General features: G+C 36.6%; 1 protein-coding gene across 2 annotated transcripts; it reads right to left on the minus strand.

Moving 5' to 3' along the window:
* Positions 1-16,303: 16,303 nt before the first annotated feature.
* On the minus strand, positions 16,304-17,779 carry LOC132095819 (small ribosomal subunit protein eS28). Of its 2 annotated transcripts, none has more exons than XM_059500902.1 (4): positions 17,672-17,779; positions 17,348-17,395; positions 16,802-16,924; positions 16,304-16,424 (listed from the first exon to the last, which is right to left on the minus strand). In XM_059500902.1, the coding sequence occupies exons 1-3, from the start codon at positions 17,708-17,710 to the stop codon at positions 16,802-16,804; spliced, it is 210 nt and encodes a 69-aa protein (XP_059356885.1). In that variant the 5' UTR covers positions 17,711-17,779; the 3' UTR covers positions 16,304-16,424. The 2 variants fall into 2 exon arrangements, with proteins under 2 accessions (XP_059356885.1, XP_059356886.1); XM_059500903.1 differs by having other exon boundaries at positions 16,304-16,427.
* Positions 17,780-18,489: the final 710 nt, after the last annotated feature.

The following is an 18,489-nucleotide window of genomic DNA, read 5'->3' on the forward strand; positions in this document are numbered from 1 at the left end:
TCCGTATATCAGAAACATTTTGATTGCACATAATTTATGCTGGACTGTGAAGTACAGTTTTTACATCTACATTCCAGCTTTAGTTAGATGATATCTGTGGGTGATTGCATCATAAAAGTGGCTGCCCATTTATGAACTGTATCTGTGACTCAGGTTAACACAACCTGTTTTGCTTTTTTTTATTCAGAGGACTTTATTACAGGAAATCCTTCTGTGTTATTCACAGCTTATATTTACAATGAACACTGGCATGTGAGCACGTTGCTTATGCTCACCAAGGCCGCATTTGTTTAAACAAAAATATTATGAAGATATTAATAATAACTGAATATATTTTAAAATGTAATCTATTCCTGTGATGGCAAAGCTTTATTTTCAGCACCATTACTCCAGCCTTCTGTCATCCTTCAGAAATCATTCTAATATGCTGATTTGCTGCACAAGAAACATTTCTCAATATTATCAATGTTAAAAACAGCTGCTTAATATATTTCTGGAAACCATGACCTGATTTTCTTTCAGGATTTTTTATGTATAGGACATTTAACAGGACAGTGGTGTCTACTGGAACCATACTGTTGCATGGTGAATGGGACTTTAATTTATATATCCTGAGCATGACTTCAGTCATAAGATTTGTACCATCATAGTGTGGTTATCCCATTCTGCGGGTTTGTGATGTTTATATGAATGTGTGATGTTGAAGACTATGTGAAACAATACACCTGTTAGAGTGGCCCTATTAATGTATTTACATGTTACATGCTTGATAAATTAATGATTAGGAAACTATGAAAAGATAAACTGAAATATACTGAAAATAAAACTTCTTTGCTCAGAGCAGAACTCAAGTACTACAGAACAGTTTGTTCTGGGTGGACACCACATCTGGGCATGTATTCAGCAGTGTACGTGCTGGAAAGGAGAGCGTTGAGGGACTGTCCAGAGAACGTTCTTCCGCCTCCTTGTGGTCAAATATAGAGGTTAATGTCACTCTGCCCAAATCCTGCAGATTGACACATCGCCTTCATCACCGCCTCATTGAGACAGTTGAGAACCACTGGAAGTAACACATTTCCTGTCTGGTTAGAACTCCTATGGGGTTCAAATGACCTGCAGTGAATATTTTCTCTGATGTGCTTTCTGTACATATCTCTTTATGGAGCTAATGTGTTGTTTCCTCCTAATTTTACTTATATAACAAAGTCAGATATACAGTCGGATGTACAGGTGCATCTAAATAAAATAGAATATCATGGAAAAGGTTTTTTTTTTATTTTTTAATGTAATTAAAAAAAGCAAACTTTCTTATATTCTAGATTCATTGCACACCAAGTGAAATATTTCAAGAGTTGTTTTTTTTTTTTTGATGATTACGACTTTCAGCTTAGACCAAAACAAAATTTAAATATTCCATTTTGAACTTGATTAGTTTGATTAATTTTAAGTATAAATAATGGGTACCTCTTGGGCTAGTTTAGAACATGCAACCACAATTATGGGAAAATCTACTGACTTGACAGTTGTCCAGAAGATAATCATCAACACCCTCCACAAGGAGGGTAAGCCACGGAAGGTCACTGCTGAAAGGGCTGGCTGTTCACAGAGTGCTGTATCAAAATATGTTCATAGAAAGTTGACTGGATGGAAAAAGTGTGGTAGTGAAAGGTGCAAAAGCAACAGGGATAACCACAGCCTTGGGAAGATTGTCAGGAAAAGCTCATTCAAGAACTTGGGAGAGCTTCACAAGGAGTGGACTGAAGCCGGAGTGCATCAAGAGTCACCATGCTCAGACGTCTTCAGGAAAAGGGCTACAGCTGTCACATTCTGAGAACCAAGAATTTTGCTCAGTGGTTTTGCACAGTCCTCTTTTCAGATGAAAGTAAATTTAGCATTTCATTTGGAAATCAAGGTCTGGAGTCTGGAGGAAGAGTGGAGAGGCACAGAATCCAAGCTGTTTGAAGTCCAGTGTGTAGTTTCTGAAGTTAGAGATGATTTGGGTGCTGTGACATCTGCTGGTGTTGCTCCATTGTTGCTCCATTGTTTTATCAAGTCCAAAGTCAATGCAGCATCTACCAGAAGATAAGTAACATCTTTCAAACAATACAGAGGAGCTGAAGGCTGCTATCCAAGCAACCTGGGCTTCAGTAATGGCTCAGCAGTGCCACAGGCTGATCGCCTCCATGCCACACCGCATTGAAAAGTAATTCATGCAAAAGGAGCCCAAACCAAAGATTAAGTGCATAATTAAACCTACATTGGAGATCTTGAACATTTCTGTTTTGTAAATCTTTTTTTGATTGATCTTTGAGAAAATATTCAAATTTTTTGAGATACTGAATTTCTAAATTTCCTAAGCTGTAAATCGTAACCATCAGAATTAAAATGCACAGTTTGTGTGCAATTAATCTAGAATATAAGAAAGTTTGCTTTTTTTAATTAAATTACAAAAAATAAAGAACTTTTCCATGATATTCAAACTTTTTGAGATGCACCTGCATTTCTTATTCATTTAAACATTTATAGAATATCATATATATTTTTTAATTCATTAATTACATTTATTTGCTATTTTAAATTTTTGTTTTGGACTCCAGTGTATATATAGTGCTATATAATAGTTCTTTAGAGTATTATTTCTAGGCCCATAAATTAATATTTATCCACAGGCATTTTGCAGCCAAAAAAGAAAAGAACAAAAAATGTGTAAAACTCTTTCACAACACAACTGTGCAAAAATATAATCATCCAGAAGCCATTATCATGAAAATAAAGTAATATAATTCTCTAGATTAAATAAGAAATATTATGTAATAAAATCCCATGAAATGTTAAATATCATCAGTTCACATTAGATTAAAAAAAAATACAATTCTGATCATAAGTTTACATATTAAAGAAGATCATCTAAACCGTTAAAAAGGATATTTTGGATATTACAGACAATTTTGTCTTGTGGAATATATGTAAATGTCTGTTATGTCTGTTATTTTTTACATGGTCATTCCTTTACATATTCCAAAATGTCAGAAGAAAAACATTGACATGCATCGATAGTCCCAGGTTTAGCTCCGTTAATTTGTGCCATTGTACGTACATTCACAGGCCACTATCTCAAGGAGGCTATAAATCCAAAATGTTTTTGGCACACATGTTCGGAGTAAACCAGTTTTGTATTGAATCTGTTCGACTCTTGAGTATACTTTTCAGATGCATATATGTCTTAACAGTTTTCAGCTGTGTACACTGAATACTGATCCATACAAGTTTAGGCACAGGACCATATTACTGATTTTAGACAATAAACACTTCTTTTTAAATTTATACATATTTTTAATTTATATCGAACAACAATATACTGGCACTGTGGGGAAAATGTTCATATGCTGACTGCCAAAACTAAAAGTGAATCATAAGATGCATTTCATTTTTTTTTTACTGTTAAATGTGATGCAGTTGGGTTTTATGGTAGCTGATGTTCATTCGCTTGCTCCAGACATTTAGTCTATACATATACAAGATGCTTTTTATACACAAGTCTCACTTCTCTCTCTCTCTCTTTAAAATAATAAACCATTGGCCTTTTTATTGCAACACATACAAGATTTCCTTTTAAGGAGTTGGCTGTACATAGTCATTTTAGAGAAATGACTAGTGCAACACTTAATGCTTCTGAGTAAAGCGACACATAAATAAAGTAATTGTCACATAAATCGCTTGCTTTTTCATCAGCAATGAGCCAATGTTTAGCAGTCATGTTGAACTTGCCAGATTAATGAATACATGCTTTGTGTATCTGTAAACAATGTAGTTTTTCTTGAATATTCACCCCTGGATGCCCTGTCAGCTCTAGAATCAGGTTGCAGCTCATTGTGTAACATTCCTGTCAGTGAAGTTTGATTGGAGTTCAACAAGTTATAAAACACTTTCTAATTGGGAACTATTTAACTTGCAGAACATCTGCTATAGTCAACCCCCTGTGGCTTTTAAAAATAAGCAACATTAAGAATTGTTAACCTTTAATCCCTTAAGGAGTCCTAGACAACGGAAAACTGGGAGCGTGCAGACAGTGAATTTTTCCATGATCTGCAAAGATTATATGCCACATGTCTATACATATTCCAGAAGTGGAAAGATGTTTAACTCTGTGGGAACTGGATGGGATGTACAGAAAATCTACCTCACACGTTGATGCATTTTTCAGAGAACCAGAGAATCCATTTGTGACATCTAATGTCTGCTGGTTCTTCATTTAAAGATACTTTTTCTATGTCTAGATTTCCTTTATAGCATGTATTTATCTTCTTTTGCACCACCAACCAAAACAGTTCCATACAAATCCGAAGCAGAATAATAAACCTCCACGTCTCAGAGTAGTAGAGTTTTGTTAATGAATAAATCATTGAATCAGTTAATGATTCTTACAAAAAAGAGCAAGAAGCTGAATAGCCAAGCCAAGACTGAATACATCACAGTGTTGCAACAAAGAATGTCCCATTTCCAAGACTCATACAAACTATAAACTAGCTCATAAACTTCAGCTGTCGTACTTACTAGGCGTCAAGAGCCTATTAAGTACACAACCTTACATAAGAAATCAACCTTACATAAGAAAGAAGGTCCTATTTAAACAACACTCAGTTCAACCTTCACAGCGGCTATGGATGCAGCCCTTAAAATAGAGACACAGCTACAGTTGCAGTATTGTTTCAAAGTCAATCAGTATTTTGAAACGAATGTGTTGAATGAAAGATTCCATGACTTTCGCTGGTAATCTCCTCTGCTAATGCATAAGGTCAGAAACACAAATACAGACAAGTGGAGTGATACACCGAATATGGTAACTGTTGTCTAAAACATAATAAAGTACATGTATGGTATGGATATTCACTTATGTACATTCCGGCAATTGATCCATTACTGAAAGCAAAAACGTTTCCTTTCAAAATCATGTTTATTGATGCCGTTTTCAAGAAACTCAATGCTGAAAAAATTAAAATAAATAGGCCAAGAGCGACTTCATGCATGACTTCATGTTGCTTCATGCATGAGTTCATGCTGTCTGCTTTGTCTAATGTGACAGCCAGTTATTGAAATACTGTGGTCTTTGTTTTCAGTCATGTTCCTTTTGGTGTCTAGTAACCTGTTCTTGAAAACAAAACAAAGACTGAGTACATGAAAGCTCATGTGTAACATAACACAAAATTGACACACAGATATATGCCATCCCAATATACATGTGCAGACACTGTTACATAACTGCAACACTTAATTATTATTACATGATCACTCATATTTTTAATGCATATAGGGTAGAGTTGTGCCTAAGGTTATAAACTCTGAGTGACCTAAAGCAATAACAGTAAAATCTAGATAGCGGACTTGTTTTCCACAGATAAAACCAGCATTGTTCGTTATGCTTTTTCTTTTTTATAGGGTCATGTATTGTCTAATCAGGTTTGTTTGTGATTCGTAGTTCTCAACCTTAAAAGCTCGCCAGAACATCAGAACATAACATCAAGTGCCCTTGAACCTTGCCTTGTTTCACTTCTATTGGCTTAGTTTGGTGAAAAACATACTTCTGTCATCTTGAGACAAAACAAGATCTACAACTTAAGAACAGTGTGTTTTGTTCCTTGTTATAGTGAAAAAAACATTACAATAATAAGATATTGCAAAAAACATTTGCGAATATTTTGATGAAGATGTGCACTAGTGTTGACAGGGTTTCGGTTTGTACGATTTTTTTTCTTGTTTTTGAATACATCTCTCAATGATGCTTCATTTATCTGATCAAAAATACAGTAAGAAAAGTAATAATTTGAAAAATAATAATAAAAAATAGCAATATTGTCAAATAGGAAAATATTTTGAATAACTGTTTTCTGTTTTAATATATTTTAAAATGTAATTTATTCTAATGACGCAAAGCTGAATTGTCAGCGTTATTTCTCCAGTCCTCAGTTTCACATAATCCTTCAGAAATCATTCTTATATCCTGATTAGGTGCTCAAGAAACATTTCTGATTATCATCAATGTTGAAAAAAGTTGTGCTGCTTAATATTTTTGTGGACAGTTGGGGCCAGTGTACTTTGATTAGATTTAATTAAATGATACAAAGTCTAGGGATTTATGTTTGTTTGCACTTTTGCTGAGGTCAAATTATCCTTGTCCTGCAGTAACCTCTGTGCTCTGTGAAAATGATTAAAACTGTCCTTGAGGCCTTCGCTACTCAAAATGAACATCATAAACAAGGGTTAATCACAGAGCCGGCAGCAGTAAATCACTGCGGTTTCCTGTAGTACTGCACCGTTAAAATGTGCACCTTGTCAGCACAAAGGAAACAGAGAAGATTTAAACCTCTCTGCTCACTGACCCAAGGGAAACTCAATGCTCCAGTGGCACAGTGATGTTATTTAGAGGATGTGGAGGCACAGCTGGCTTTCTTTCTTCATTGAACAAATGTTTTGTGTCTATGATGCAACAGGTCAGGATCGAATCTCACATTAACAATGTACATTCATTTAAAAGAAGCACAGAAGTACAAAAAAGGAATTAAAACATAAGCCAATTTAACTGTCAAAAGTAACACACTGTGAAAGAGTTTGGCCTTCATTAATAATTCAATGTCAGTTGATTCATTTTCTCCTGTATTTTGTCTTCATTTGTGCACCATGAAGGTGTTTACTGCAGATCACAAACCCTGGTGAGTTTGTCTGACAGTCAACCATGTCCCCCCCCAAGAGGAGTCCTCAGGGGCATCCAGGGGTGGGGGTGATATGCTATGAAGACACCTTCATATCAGATCACAGTCAATATGTACAGAAATCATTTCTATCTATTTCCTCCCAATTCCTCTTTTCAGATGTTGAGGGAAGTTTTAACTATGAGCCTCTGACCTGAACTCCTGCAAATGTGTTCAGAGCTTATTGCAGGATCACAGTTTTGACAGATCAATCCTACACACCAACTAAACTGTGTAACAGTCCATACTTACAACCAACAGTGCCCTCTAATGGACATCCAATGAACAGCGACCATCCATCGCTGTTCATCCTAAAGCTTCATGCACCTAAACACATCATGCTATTATTGTACCAAGGAAGTCAGTAAAAAAAGGCGATAATTTTTTTTTGTATATACTTACAGCTTCTTGGGAAAACAAGCATCATGTTCTCACTTAAATATAATGCAATTGCATTTTAAGCAGTTTTACACATTACTATAACTACGTATAGGATTTGAAAAGATTCATTGTGACAACTTGAAACAAAGAAACACTTACCCTTTACTATACAAGCTTTTTCAGCAAACCAAACATTTTAGACTGTTATCACTATATTATTTGGATAATGTTGAATGTTAGGGTTGGTTTAAACAGGGTTTCTACAGACATGAACAAGCTAAATTTAAGAATTTTAAAGACCCTTTTCATACCACCTTATATGAAATTTAAGACCTAAACCTGGAAACTGGAAATATGCATTATATTACATACATATAATATTTATTGTGTTTAATGTAAAAAGAAAACAAATTATCATTGCTAATATATATATACACTCATCTAAAGGATTATTAGGAACACCTGTTCAATTTCTCATTAATGCAATTATCTAATCAACCAATCACATAGCAGTTGCTTCAATGCATTAAGGGGTGTGGTCCTGGTCAAGACAATCTCCTGAACTCCAAACTGAATGTCAGGTGGGTGGTGGGTGAGACTACGGTGGTGGCAGGTGGAGGTGTGGAGTGATGATGGAAGGAAGTAGCGTAGATTCCGGAAGTGATCCGGAAATGGAGGATGTGGATAGTGGAGGCGGCGAGAATGGAAGTAGTAAGTGGAGTGTAGTAGAAAATCGGAAAAGAAAGAAACAATCTTCAGAATCGGGTAGTGAGAAAGGAAATCTCCAGACTAGAAGAAGGAAAGAGGAATATAAGGTATTGTTGAAGTTTGTTGACTCTGTAAATGCGATTAATCCGTTGAAGCTGACGAAAACATTGAAAGAAATGATAGGGACAGTTGAAAGCATTACGACTTTGAGGGATGGCAATCTGTTGTTGTTTTGTAAAGACAGTAGGCAGCAAAAATCAGCTCTGGGTATAAAATCGATGATTGGACATAAGGTGTTGTGCTCGATACCGGAAGAAAAGAATTGGGTTAGAGGTGTTGTAACAGGGATTCCGACAGATGTCACGGAGGAGAAGATTAAAAGAAATATCACGGGAGCAGCAGTAAAGTTTGTTAAACGGCTCAAGTGTGTTAGAAATAACGAGAAGATGGATAGCCTCTCAGTAATGATAAACTTTGATGAAAATAAAATGCCAGAGAAAGTTTATTTAGGATTTGTAAGATATGCAGTAAGACCATACGTTCCTCCGCCGCTAAGATGTTATAAGTGTCAAAAATTCGGTCATGTAGCGGCAGTATGCAGAGGTAAGCAGAGATGTGCGCGGTGTGGAGGTGAACATGAGTACGGCAAATGTGGGCAAGGTGTAAATCCTAAATGCTGCAACTGTGGTGGGGATCATAGTGCAGGATACGGTGGTTGTCAGGTACGGAAAAAGGCAGTCAAGGTTCAAAATGTTAGAACGACAGAAGGAATAACATACGCTGAGGCATTGAAGAAAGTAAACCAGATTCCTAAAACAAATGAAAATATGAATGAAGAAATTCATTCAAAACAACAGAGTAAAGAACAAAGAGATGAAAAGGTAGTAGTGGATGATAAAGTGGCATTTGTAACATTTATCGCTGAAGTAGTGAACTGTTCAGCTCAAACTGAAAGCAGGACTGAAAGAATTAAAATCATTATCAGAGCTGCAGAAAAGTACTTGGATCTGGGGAATGTTACTGTTGACATGATAAATGAAAGGCTCAAGATTCCAACATTAAATAGTCAAGCAGTAAATAGTCAGACAACATGTGGTGGATCTTAATGGTGTTATATATTTTGCAATGGAATGCAAGAAGTTTGATTGCAAATGGACAGGAGTTTAAGAAATTTATAGCAGACCAAGAGAAAGGCCCAGATATTATATGTATACAGGAAACTTGGCTTAAGTCACAATATAACTTTCTAATACATGGATATACTACTATTCGGAGGGATAGACAACAAGGGAATGGAGGTGGAGTAGCTACTTTTATAAAGCAAGGAATCGGGTATAAAACAGTTGAGGTAGATGGGGAAGTAGAAGTTGTGGTGGTGGAAATATGGGAAGGATCAAGGTGTATTAGAGTAATTAATTTTTACAATCCATGTGATAGGTTAAGCAAGGATATTCTAGAAAGTATAGGAGGAAATGAAAGTCAAAAAATGGTGTGGTGTGGTGATTTTAACGCTCATAGTTCAATATGGGGAAGCGCAAAAACAGATTATAATGGTAAGATCATTGAAGATATGCTAGATTGGGGAAGATTAGTGTGCATTAATGATGGAAGTCATACTAGAATTGATTTGAATAAGGGAAGGCATTCGGTATTAGACTTGACAATAGTATCTGAAAGTTTAGCGAGTAAATGTGAATGGAAAGTACTAAAACAAAGTACTGTAGGAAGTGATCATTTTCCTATTTGCAGTAAAGTTGGAGTAGATATAGAACAAAGAGTGGGGGAAAGAATGCCTAGGTGGAGGTTCAAGTCAGCGGATTGGGATAAGTATAAGGAGTTATGTGGAAGCAAAATGAAGGACATTAGTAAATGTATAGAAGATGTTGATGTTTTTAATGATGAAATATGCAAGGTTCTTCAGAGTACAGCAGTAGAAGTAATAGGTAAGAGGAAGGCAGGCAGCAGGAAGAAAGTTATGCCATGGTGGAACGAGGAGTGTAGTGAGGCAACAAAAAGGAGAAATAAAGCACTCAAGAAGGTAAGAAGGTCACTTAATTATAATGATTTAATAAGTTATAAAAGGGCACAAGCTATAGTGAGAAGAGTCATTCGGACATCTAAAAGAAATTATTGGAGGGAATTTTGTAATAGAATAGGGGAAGACATTGAAATAAGTGAGTTATGGAATATGATACGAAAGATGGGAGGGATACAAAGAGGTTACAACATACCTGTATTAGAATATAATAATAGACAAATTATATCTGAAAGCGGTAAAGCAGAGGTATTTGCAGAAACATTCGTTAAAATTCATAGTAATTCGAATTTATCAGAGGATGCGAGGAAAACTAGGGACCAGATACTAAGTAAATATCCTCATTTATTGGAGGAAAAGGGACTTTCAGGAAGTACAATGGATTCAGAGTTTAATTTGTACGAATTGAAAAAAGCGCTTGCAGGGGTTAAGCAAACATCTCCAGGCAGAGATGACATTTGTTATGAGATGGTAAAACATTTATCAGAGACAGCATTAGAGACAATTTTGAGGCTTTTTAATAAGGTTTGGGAGTTAGGAAAGTTACCAAATGACTGGAAGCATGGTGTCATAGTGCCAATTCCAAAACCAGGCAAAGATCATACACAGCCAAATAATTATAGACCTATAGCTTTAACGTCTAATCTATGCAAAATAATGGAGCGTATGGTCATGAGTAGATTAGTATATGTCATTGAAAGGGATAATATTTTATCACCTTATCAAAGTGGATTTAGGAAAGGACGTAATACAATGGACTCAGTACTGTGCCTGGAATCTGAAATAAGAAAGGCTCAGGTAAATAAGGAAGCTTTAGTTGGGGTATTTTTTGATGTTGAAAAAGCTTATGACATGATGTGGAAAGAGGGACTTTTAATTAAGTTAGAAAAAATGGAAATTAAAGGAAGAATGTATAACTGGATCAGGGATTTCCTGTTTAACAGAACTATACAAGTAAGAGTAAGTACTGCTTTTTCTCAGATACACACAATAGAGAATGGAACACCTCAGGGAAGCGTTAGTAGTCCAATTCTGTTTAATATTATGATTAACGACATCTTTACAAAGGTTGATAGGGGCATTGGAAGATCTTTATATGCGGATGATGGAGCACTGTGGAAAAGAGGGCGTAATGTAAAGAATGTGGAAAGATGTTTGCAGAATGCCGTTAAAATGGTAGAAAATTGGGCAAATGAATGGGGATTTCGGTTTTCAGTAGATAAAACGCAGGTAATTTGTTTTGCAAAAAGGAAAAGTAACCCTACCATTAACATCAGATTGTATGGACAAGAAGTGAAGCAAACAGCAGTTGTGAGGTTTCTGGGTATATGGATGGATTTGAAATTGAATTTTAGTATGCATATCCAGAAACTGGTTGACAAATGCAAAAAAGCATTAAATATCATGAGGTGTTTAGCAGGAGTTGATTGGGGAGCATGTCGCCAGTCTCTTAAAATAATATATTGTGCTCTAATAAGATCAGCAATAGATTATGGCAGTATGGTATATTGCACTGCATCCAAAACACAACTCGTAAAAATAGAGGCAATTCAGTCACAAGCTTTGCGAGTTTGTTGTGGAGCGTTTAGATCCTCTCCAATAACAGCAGTGCAAGTAGAGATGGGTGTAATGCCTCAAGTAATTCGTAGGCTCAAGTTAAAGATGAGGTATTTTATAAGTATAAAGGGACACTTGGACAGTCACCCAGTTAAAATGGTGTTGGAGGATTGTTGGGAATATGGACATAAAAAGTTATCAAGTTTTGGATGGAAGGCCAGTGAGGAAGCCCGGAGAATGGGATTAAGTGACTTCAATGTTGCTCCTACTGTGGCTAGGTCAGCAATTCCTCCTTGGTTTTTCCCAATGCCTTTGATTGATACTCAATTGCTTAAAGAAAAGCATAACAATACAAATGGATTAGGAAATTTTAATATACAGCAATACATTGATCAAAGTTATTATAGTGCAGTTCAAATATACACTGATGGTTCAAAAGATCCAGAATCTGGGAAAACAGCAGTAGCGGTATATATTCCACTTTTTAACATTAGAATAGCAAAAAGAATATCAGATTATCTTTCAGTATTCTCTGCAGAAATTATTGCAATATGTCTAGCGCTTCAGTGGATAGAAGAAATCCAACCAACAAGGGTAGTGATATGTACAGATTCTTTATCCGCACTAAATAGCTTGGAAAGTGGAACATCATCAGCAAGGCAAGACATGATAAATGAAGTAATGCAGAGTCTTTACAGAACAAGACAGTATGGACTTCTGGTGAATCTTGTATGGGTTCCATCGCATATGGGTGTGAAAGGAAATGAGGAGGCTGATAATCAGGCTAAACAGGCATTAAATCATTCACAAATTGACATTGAAGTGGCATTAAGTAAAACAGAAATTAAAGTGATAATAGCTAAACAAATACAGGAAATTTGGCAGAAAGAATGGAATGAAGGAAAGAAAGGTAGACATTTTTACTGCATTCAAGGAAAAGTTGGGTCAGAGAGAAGAAGATTCGGAAACCGGAAAGAGGATGTTTTAATAACAAGAATGCGTATTGGACATTGTTTATTAAATCAAAGCTTACAAAGAATTGGTAAACATGAGAATGGAAATTGTGACAAATGTGGGTTAGTTGAAAATATAGAGCATGTCCTTTTAGAATGCGAAGCTTATGAAAGAGAGCGGTCCCAGTTAAGACATGCTTTAAGAAGTGTAGGAATCAATGAGTTGACACTTCAGGTTCTCCTAGGACAAGGTGCTAAACAATCAAGAGTTTATCATGAGTTATTTATATTTTTAAAGGAAACAGGATTATTTAATAGGATTTAAAACTCCATTATGTGTAAATTTTATATGGATATATATATATAATTTTTTTTTTTTTTTTTTTTTTTTTTTTTTTTTTTTTTTTTTTTTTTTTTAAAGAGTAGATCTAGTTTAAACTTCCTTTCCAAATATGCGCTTCACACTCCATATCAGTAGGTGGCGGGAATGCACCTTTTAAGTTGGTTTGCCAACCGCCATTAAATCCTAGAAGTAGAAGAAGAAGAAACTGAATGTCAGAATGGGACAGAAAGGTGATTTAAGCAATTTTGAGCGTGGCATGGTTGTTGGTGCCAGACGGGCCGGTCTGAGTATTTTAAAATCTGCTCAGTTACTGGGATTTTCACACACAACCATTTCTAGGGTTTACAAAGAATGGTGTGAAAAGGGAAAAACATCCAGTATACGGCAGTCCTATGGGCGAAAATGCCTTGTTGATGATAGAGGTCAGAGGAGAATGGGCCGACTGATTCAAGCTGATAGAAGAGCAACTTTGACTGAAATAACCACTCGTTACAACCGAGGTATGCAGCAAAGCATTTGTGAAGCCACAACACGCACAACCTTGAGGCGGATGGCCTACAACAGCAGAAGACTCCACCGGGTACCACTCATCTCCACTACAAATAGGAAAAAGAGGCTACAATTTGGACAGTTGAAGACTGGAAAAATGTTGCCTGGTCTGATGAGTCTCGATTTCTGTTGAGACATTCAGATGGTAGAGTCAGAATTTGGCGTAAACAGAATGAGAACATGGATCCATCATGCCTTGTTACCACTGTGCAGGCTGCTGGTGGTGGTGTAATGGTGTGAGGGATGTTTTCCTGGGACACTTTAGGCCCTTTAGTGCCAATTGGGCATCATTTAAATGCCACGGCCTACCTGAGCATTGTTTCTGACCATGTCCATCCCTTTATGACCACCATGTACCATCCTCTGATGGCTACTTCCAGCAGGATAATGCACCATGTCACAAAGCTCGAATCATTTCAAATTGGTTTCTTGAACATGACAATGAGTTCACTGTACTAAAATGGCCCCCATAATCACCAGATCTCAACTCAGTAGAGCAACTTTGGGATGTGGTGGAACGGGAGCTTTGTGCCCTGGATGTGTATCCCACAAATCTCCATCAACTGCGAGATGCTGTCTTATCAATATGGGCCAACATTTCTCAAGAATGCTTTCAGCACCTTGTTGAATCAATGCCACGTCAAATTAAGGCAGTTCTGAAGGCGAAAAGAGGTCAAACACAGTATTAGTATGGTGTTCCTAATGATCCTTTAGGTGAGTCTATATATATATATATATATTACTAAGATATACTGTGAACTTTTCATATCGGCAGACAATATTCCATGCAAAATATCCACACAAAAGCCCCGCATTACCGAGATTTTTGGTGGTGTAAACAATTTATTCTGAAATACACTATCCATTATCAATCGCTGTTTACATTGAATGTCCAGTGTGCTGATAAAATAAGAATTTCTTATTCTCGCTTTTGTCACTTGTTTTCTAATCAGGCTATTGGTCCGGTCAGGCAAGTAATAAAAAAAAAAAAAAAAAAAGCTAGCTAGAAGTCTGATCAGCTGTAGCTTGAGCTATATTATTATTATTGAGAACATTAAGGAGGTAGCTCGACCTGTATTCTGCTACTGTGATTCTCTCATTTCCTTGAAGATGCAGTAACTACCACAGGGGAGATTTTTTTTTTTTGTCTATCCAATGATTGTAAACTGTCAGACTGAAGATATTTTAGCGGTAATGTGACCAAAAATATTTAAGACCCATCAAATCTGAATTTAAGACTTTTTAAGTTCCCGCGGACACTCCGCTTAAAACCCAGTACAGTCGTGGCCAAAATGTTTGAGAATTACATAAATATTGGAAATTGGAAAAGTTGCTGCTTAAGTTTTTATAATAGCAATTTGCATATACTCCAGAATGTTATGAAGAGTGATCAGATGAATTGCATAGTCCTTCTTTGCCATGAAAATTAACTTAATCCCAAAAAAACCTTTCCACTGCATTTCATTGCTGTCATTAAAGGACCTGCTGAGATCATTTCAGTAATCGTCTTGTTAACTCAGGTGAGAATGTTGACGAGCACAAGGCTGGAGATCATTATGTCAGGCTGATTGGGTTAGAATGGCAGACTTGACATGTTAAAAGGAGGGTGATGCTTGAAATCATTGTTCTTCCATTGTTAACCATGGTGACCTGCAAAGAAATGCGTGCAGCCATCATTGCGTTGCATAAAAATGGCTTCACAGGCAAGGATATTGTGGCTACTAAGATTGCACCTAAATCAACAATTTATAGGATCATCAAGAACTTCAAGGAAAGAGGTTCAATTCTTGTAAAGAAGGCTTCAGGGCATCCAAGAAAATCCAGCAAGCGCCAGGATCGTCTCCTAAAGAGGATTCAGCTGCGGGATCGGAGTGCCACCAGTGCAGAGCTTGCTCAGGAATGGCAGCAGGCAGGTGTGAGCGCATCTGCACGCACAGTGAGGCCAAGACTTCTGGAAGATGGCCTGGTGTCAAGAAGGGCAGCAAAGAAGCCACTACTCTCCCAAAAAAAACATCAGGGACAGATTGATCTTCTGTAGAAAGTATAGGGAATGGACTGCTGAGGACTGGGGCAAAGTCATATTCTCCGATGAAGCCCCTTTCCGATTGTTTGGGGCATCTGGAAAAAGGCTTGTCCGGAGAAGAAAAGGTGAGCGCTACCATCAGTCCTGTGTCATGCCAACAGTAAAGCATCCTGACACCATTCATGTGTGGGGTTGCTTCTCATCCAAGGGAGTGGGCCCACTCACAATTCTGCCCAAAAACACAGCCATGAATAAAGAATGGTACCAAAACACCCTCCAACAGCAACTTCTTACAACAATCCAACAACAGTTTGGTGAAGAACAATGCATTTTCCAGCACGATGGAGCACCGTGCCATAAGGCAAAAGTGGCTTGGGGACCAGAATGTTGAAATTTTGGGTCCATGGCCTGGAAACTCCCCAGATCTTAATCCCATTGAGAACTTGTGGTCAATCCTCAAGAGGCGGGTGGACAAACAAAAACCCACTAATTCTGACAAACTCCAAGAAGTGATTATGAAAGAATGGGTTGCTATCAGTCAGGATTTGGCCCAGAAGTTGATTGAGAGCATGCCCAGTCGAATTGCAGAGGTCCTGAAAAAAAAGGGCCAACACTGCAAATACTGACTCTTTGCATAAATGTCATGTAATTGTCGATAAAAGCCTTTGAAACGTATGAAGTGCTTGTAATTATATTTCAGTACATCACAGAAACAAATGAAACAAAGATCTAAAAGCAGTTTAGCAGCAAACTTTTTGAAAACTAATATTTATGTAATTCTCAAAACTTTTGGCCACGACTGTACATTTTATATGCAGTTGGTATTCGATATCAGATCACATCTAAATTCTGGAGTACACAAAATTGAACTGCTTACATCTGGTTTGGATCTGACTGAATCTCACATTAAACTGGGTAAACGTGCTATTAGTACTTAATAGCAATTGTAAAACTCAAGGTAACCTTAAACATTATTCATAATAAAAACAAATGAATGAGGAGACCAACTTATTCACAAAGACACTTTATTTCAAACTGCGCACAAATGACATTGTTCTGCCAACTGTAGAGCTGATGTTGATGCTCTCCACGAGTACTGCTTTGACCACTGCAGGTCTTCACATGTGCACTGCTGGGAGAAAGAGAGAAATGATAATAAATTACATCAAGCACATCCATATCCATCCACAATACAGACTGGAAAAGGGTCTCCAAGTCACGGTGGCAATTTATTGTGACTGATTGATGTTGGAATATGATTAGAGTCTAGCACATAACAGACAGTCGATAAGCATAATTTGAAAACTGGGAGAGAGAACTTTAAAGAGACCTTTCAGTCAGATTTACGGAGTATTAAAAAATGAAAATTGCTTCTTATGTATAAAAGACTTTTTTACATTAAAACCTGTTGCTTTATTTCTAAGCATTCTTAATCCCATCTAAAACACATGACAAGAGAATCTGCGGTGATCGATATATTTCCAGCTGTGAGTGATGTTTACTGACCTAGCGAAGCCTCCTGGCCTCTCTTTCAGACTCCAGAAGTGTCAGGACATCTCCTTCTCTTACTGGGCCCTTCACGTTCCTGATAATGGATCGGTTGCTGTCATCCATGAACTCAACGCGCACCTATGGAAGGACAATATATTAAGTCTTAAGAAAATGAATCAAACTAATACTTTAAAATTAATTCAACTGCACATCAAATTTGACTGCAACAAATCACATTTTTAAAGTCCAACTACAGATTGCCATCAATATTATGAGGGAAAATAAGTTTTAAAAACAGCGATTTTCGCACAACGTATCATACTGAACATAAACATTTACAATATTGAATACATTTATAGATTCTAACATGTGCAGTAGATCTGGGTTACAAGCTAGGACATTAGTCTCATATAAAATCATCACATTTATAAAGTGACTTATAGACAACACAACATAATTAACTTCCAGGACATAAAATGCTATTTTTCTTTATCAAATAATCCGCAAAAGAACCGCCCCTGCTCGTGTTACACATGACACGGAGCATGAATCAGAGCTCACCTGGGTACACTGTCCCTGGGAGCCGGTTCTTCCCAGCACTTTAGTAACCTGTAACAAAAAACACGATTAACACCAATATAACTTATATTATTAAACGTCATGTGTGGTGAAAACAGCTGTTCGCCATCAAATCTGCCGGATAGAAATATGCTAATGCTAGCTCAAGGCCCACTGAGACACACAACGCTATACTTTTGAGCGTACTGTGGGAGGATTAGGAGTTTCTTTAAGACGAATAAGACTTGAAATTAAATATATTTCATTTTACGCGTATTATATCACATGATTGAACCGGAAATATTCATGGAATTTCTTTTTTCTTACTCTAGCGAGTTTGATGGGCTGCACGCGGCTGGCATCCATGATTTCAGCTTAGTTCGGAAAGGAAATCACGTGGTCTCGACGGGTTTTATATACCCACAGTTAAAAGCACATTTTTAATTGATCAGGTTTTATTTCCAGTTATATGTTGATATAGTTTTAAAAAATGCAAATAGGCTAAAAAATGACTTTGTGTTAATAAAAAGATACTTTTACAGTAACAACAAACCTGTTTCCGTTTCCGGGATCACGAGGGAACAGGAGCAGCTGCACGAACAACTGTACAAATGCCATATCTGAACTCTCCTGAAGATGGAGGTTTTTTTTATTTTATTATGTCAGTATGATTATTTTTAAACATAGATACGACCATACAATATTGTAGACTACAGTATTAATAATAATGCAGGTCTATGAGATTCTGTAAAGTAATGGGATATGTAAACGTGTTAAAAGTGTTAATATGCTAAAAAAAGAACAAGTAAAAGATTACATGTTTCTTTGATATGTGGTAATTAAATTAATAAATAAAGTCAAAATGATCTGTAGTATGGTTTAAATGAAGAAGAAGAAAAAAATCGGCACACACCCTAAAACCAGAAGAGACATCTATGACCAAAGAACTGGTCAAGAACTTGTATTACATTTACTTGAGTTACACAAAACTATTGTAGTTTTTTCAGAACATATTTTGAAACTGATATAGAATTTTCCATCAGTTTATGAGAAGGCAATTCGATGGGTTTCAATGCATTTAAGTTTGTCTGCAAGCTATTTATTCATATAGGCTTAACTATGACCGTAGATATATATTTTGTTTA

The sequence above is a fragment of the Carassius carassius genome, chromosome 20 (assembly GCF_963082965.1).
Source record: "Carassius carassius chromosome 20, fCarCar2.1, whole genome shotgun sequence".
Classification (NCBI taxonomy): Eukaryota; Metazoa; Chordata; class Actinopteri; order Cypriniformes; family Cyprinidae; genus Carassius; species Carassius carassius.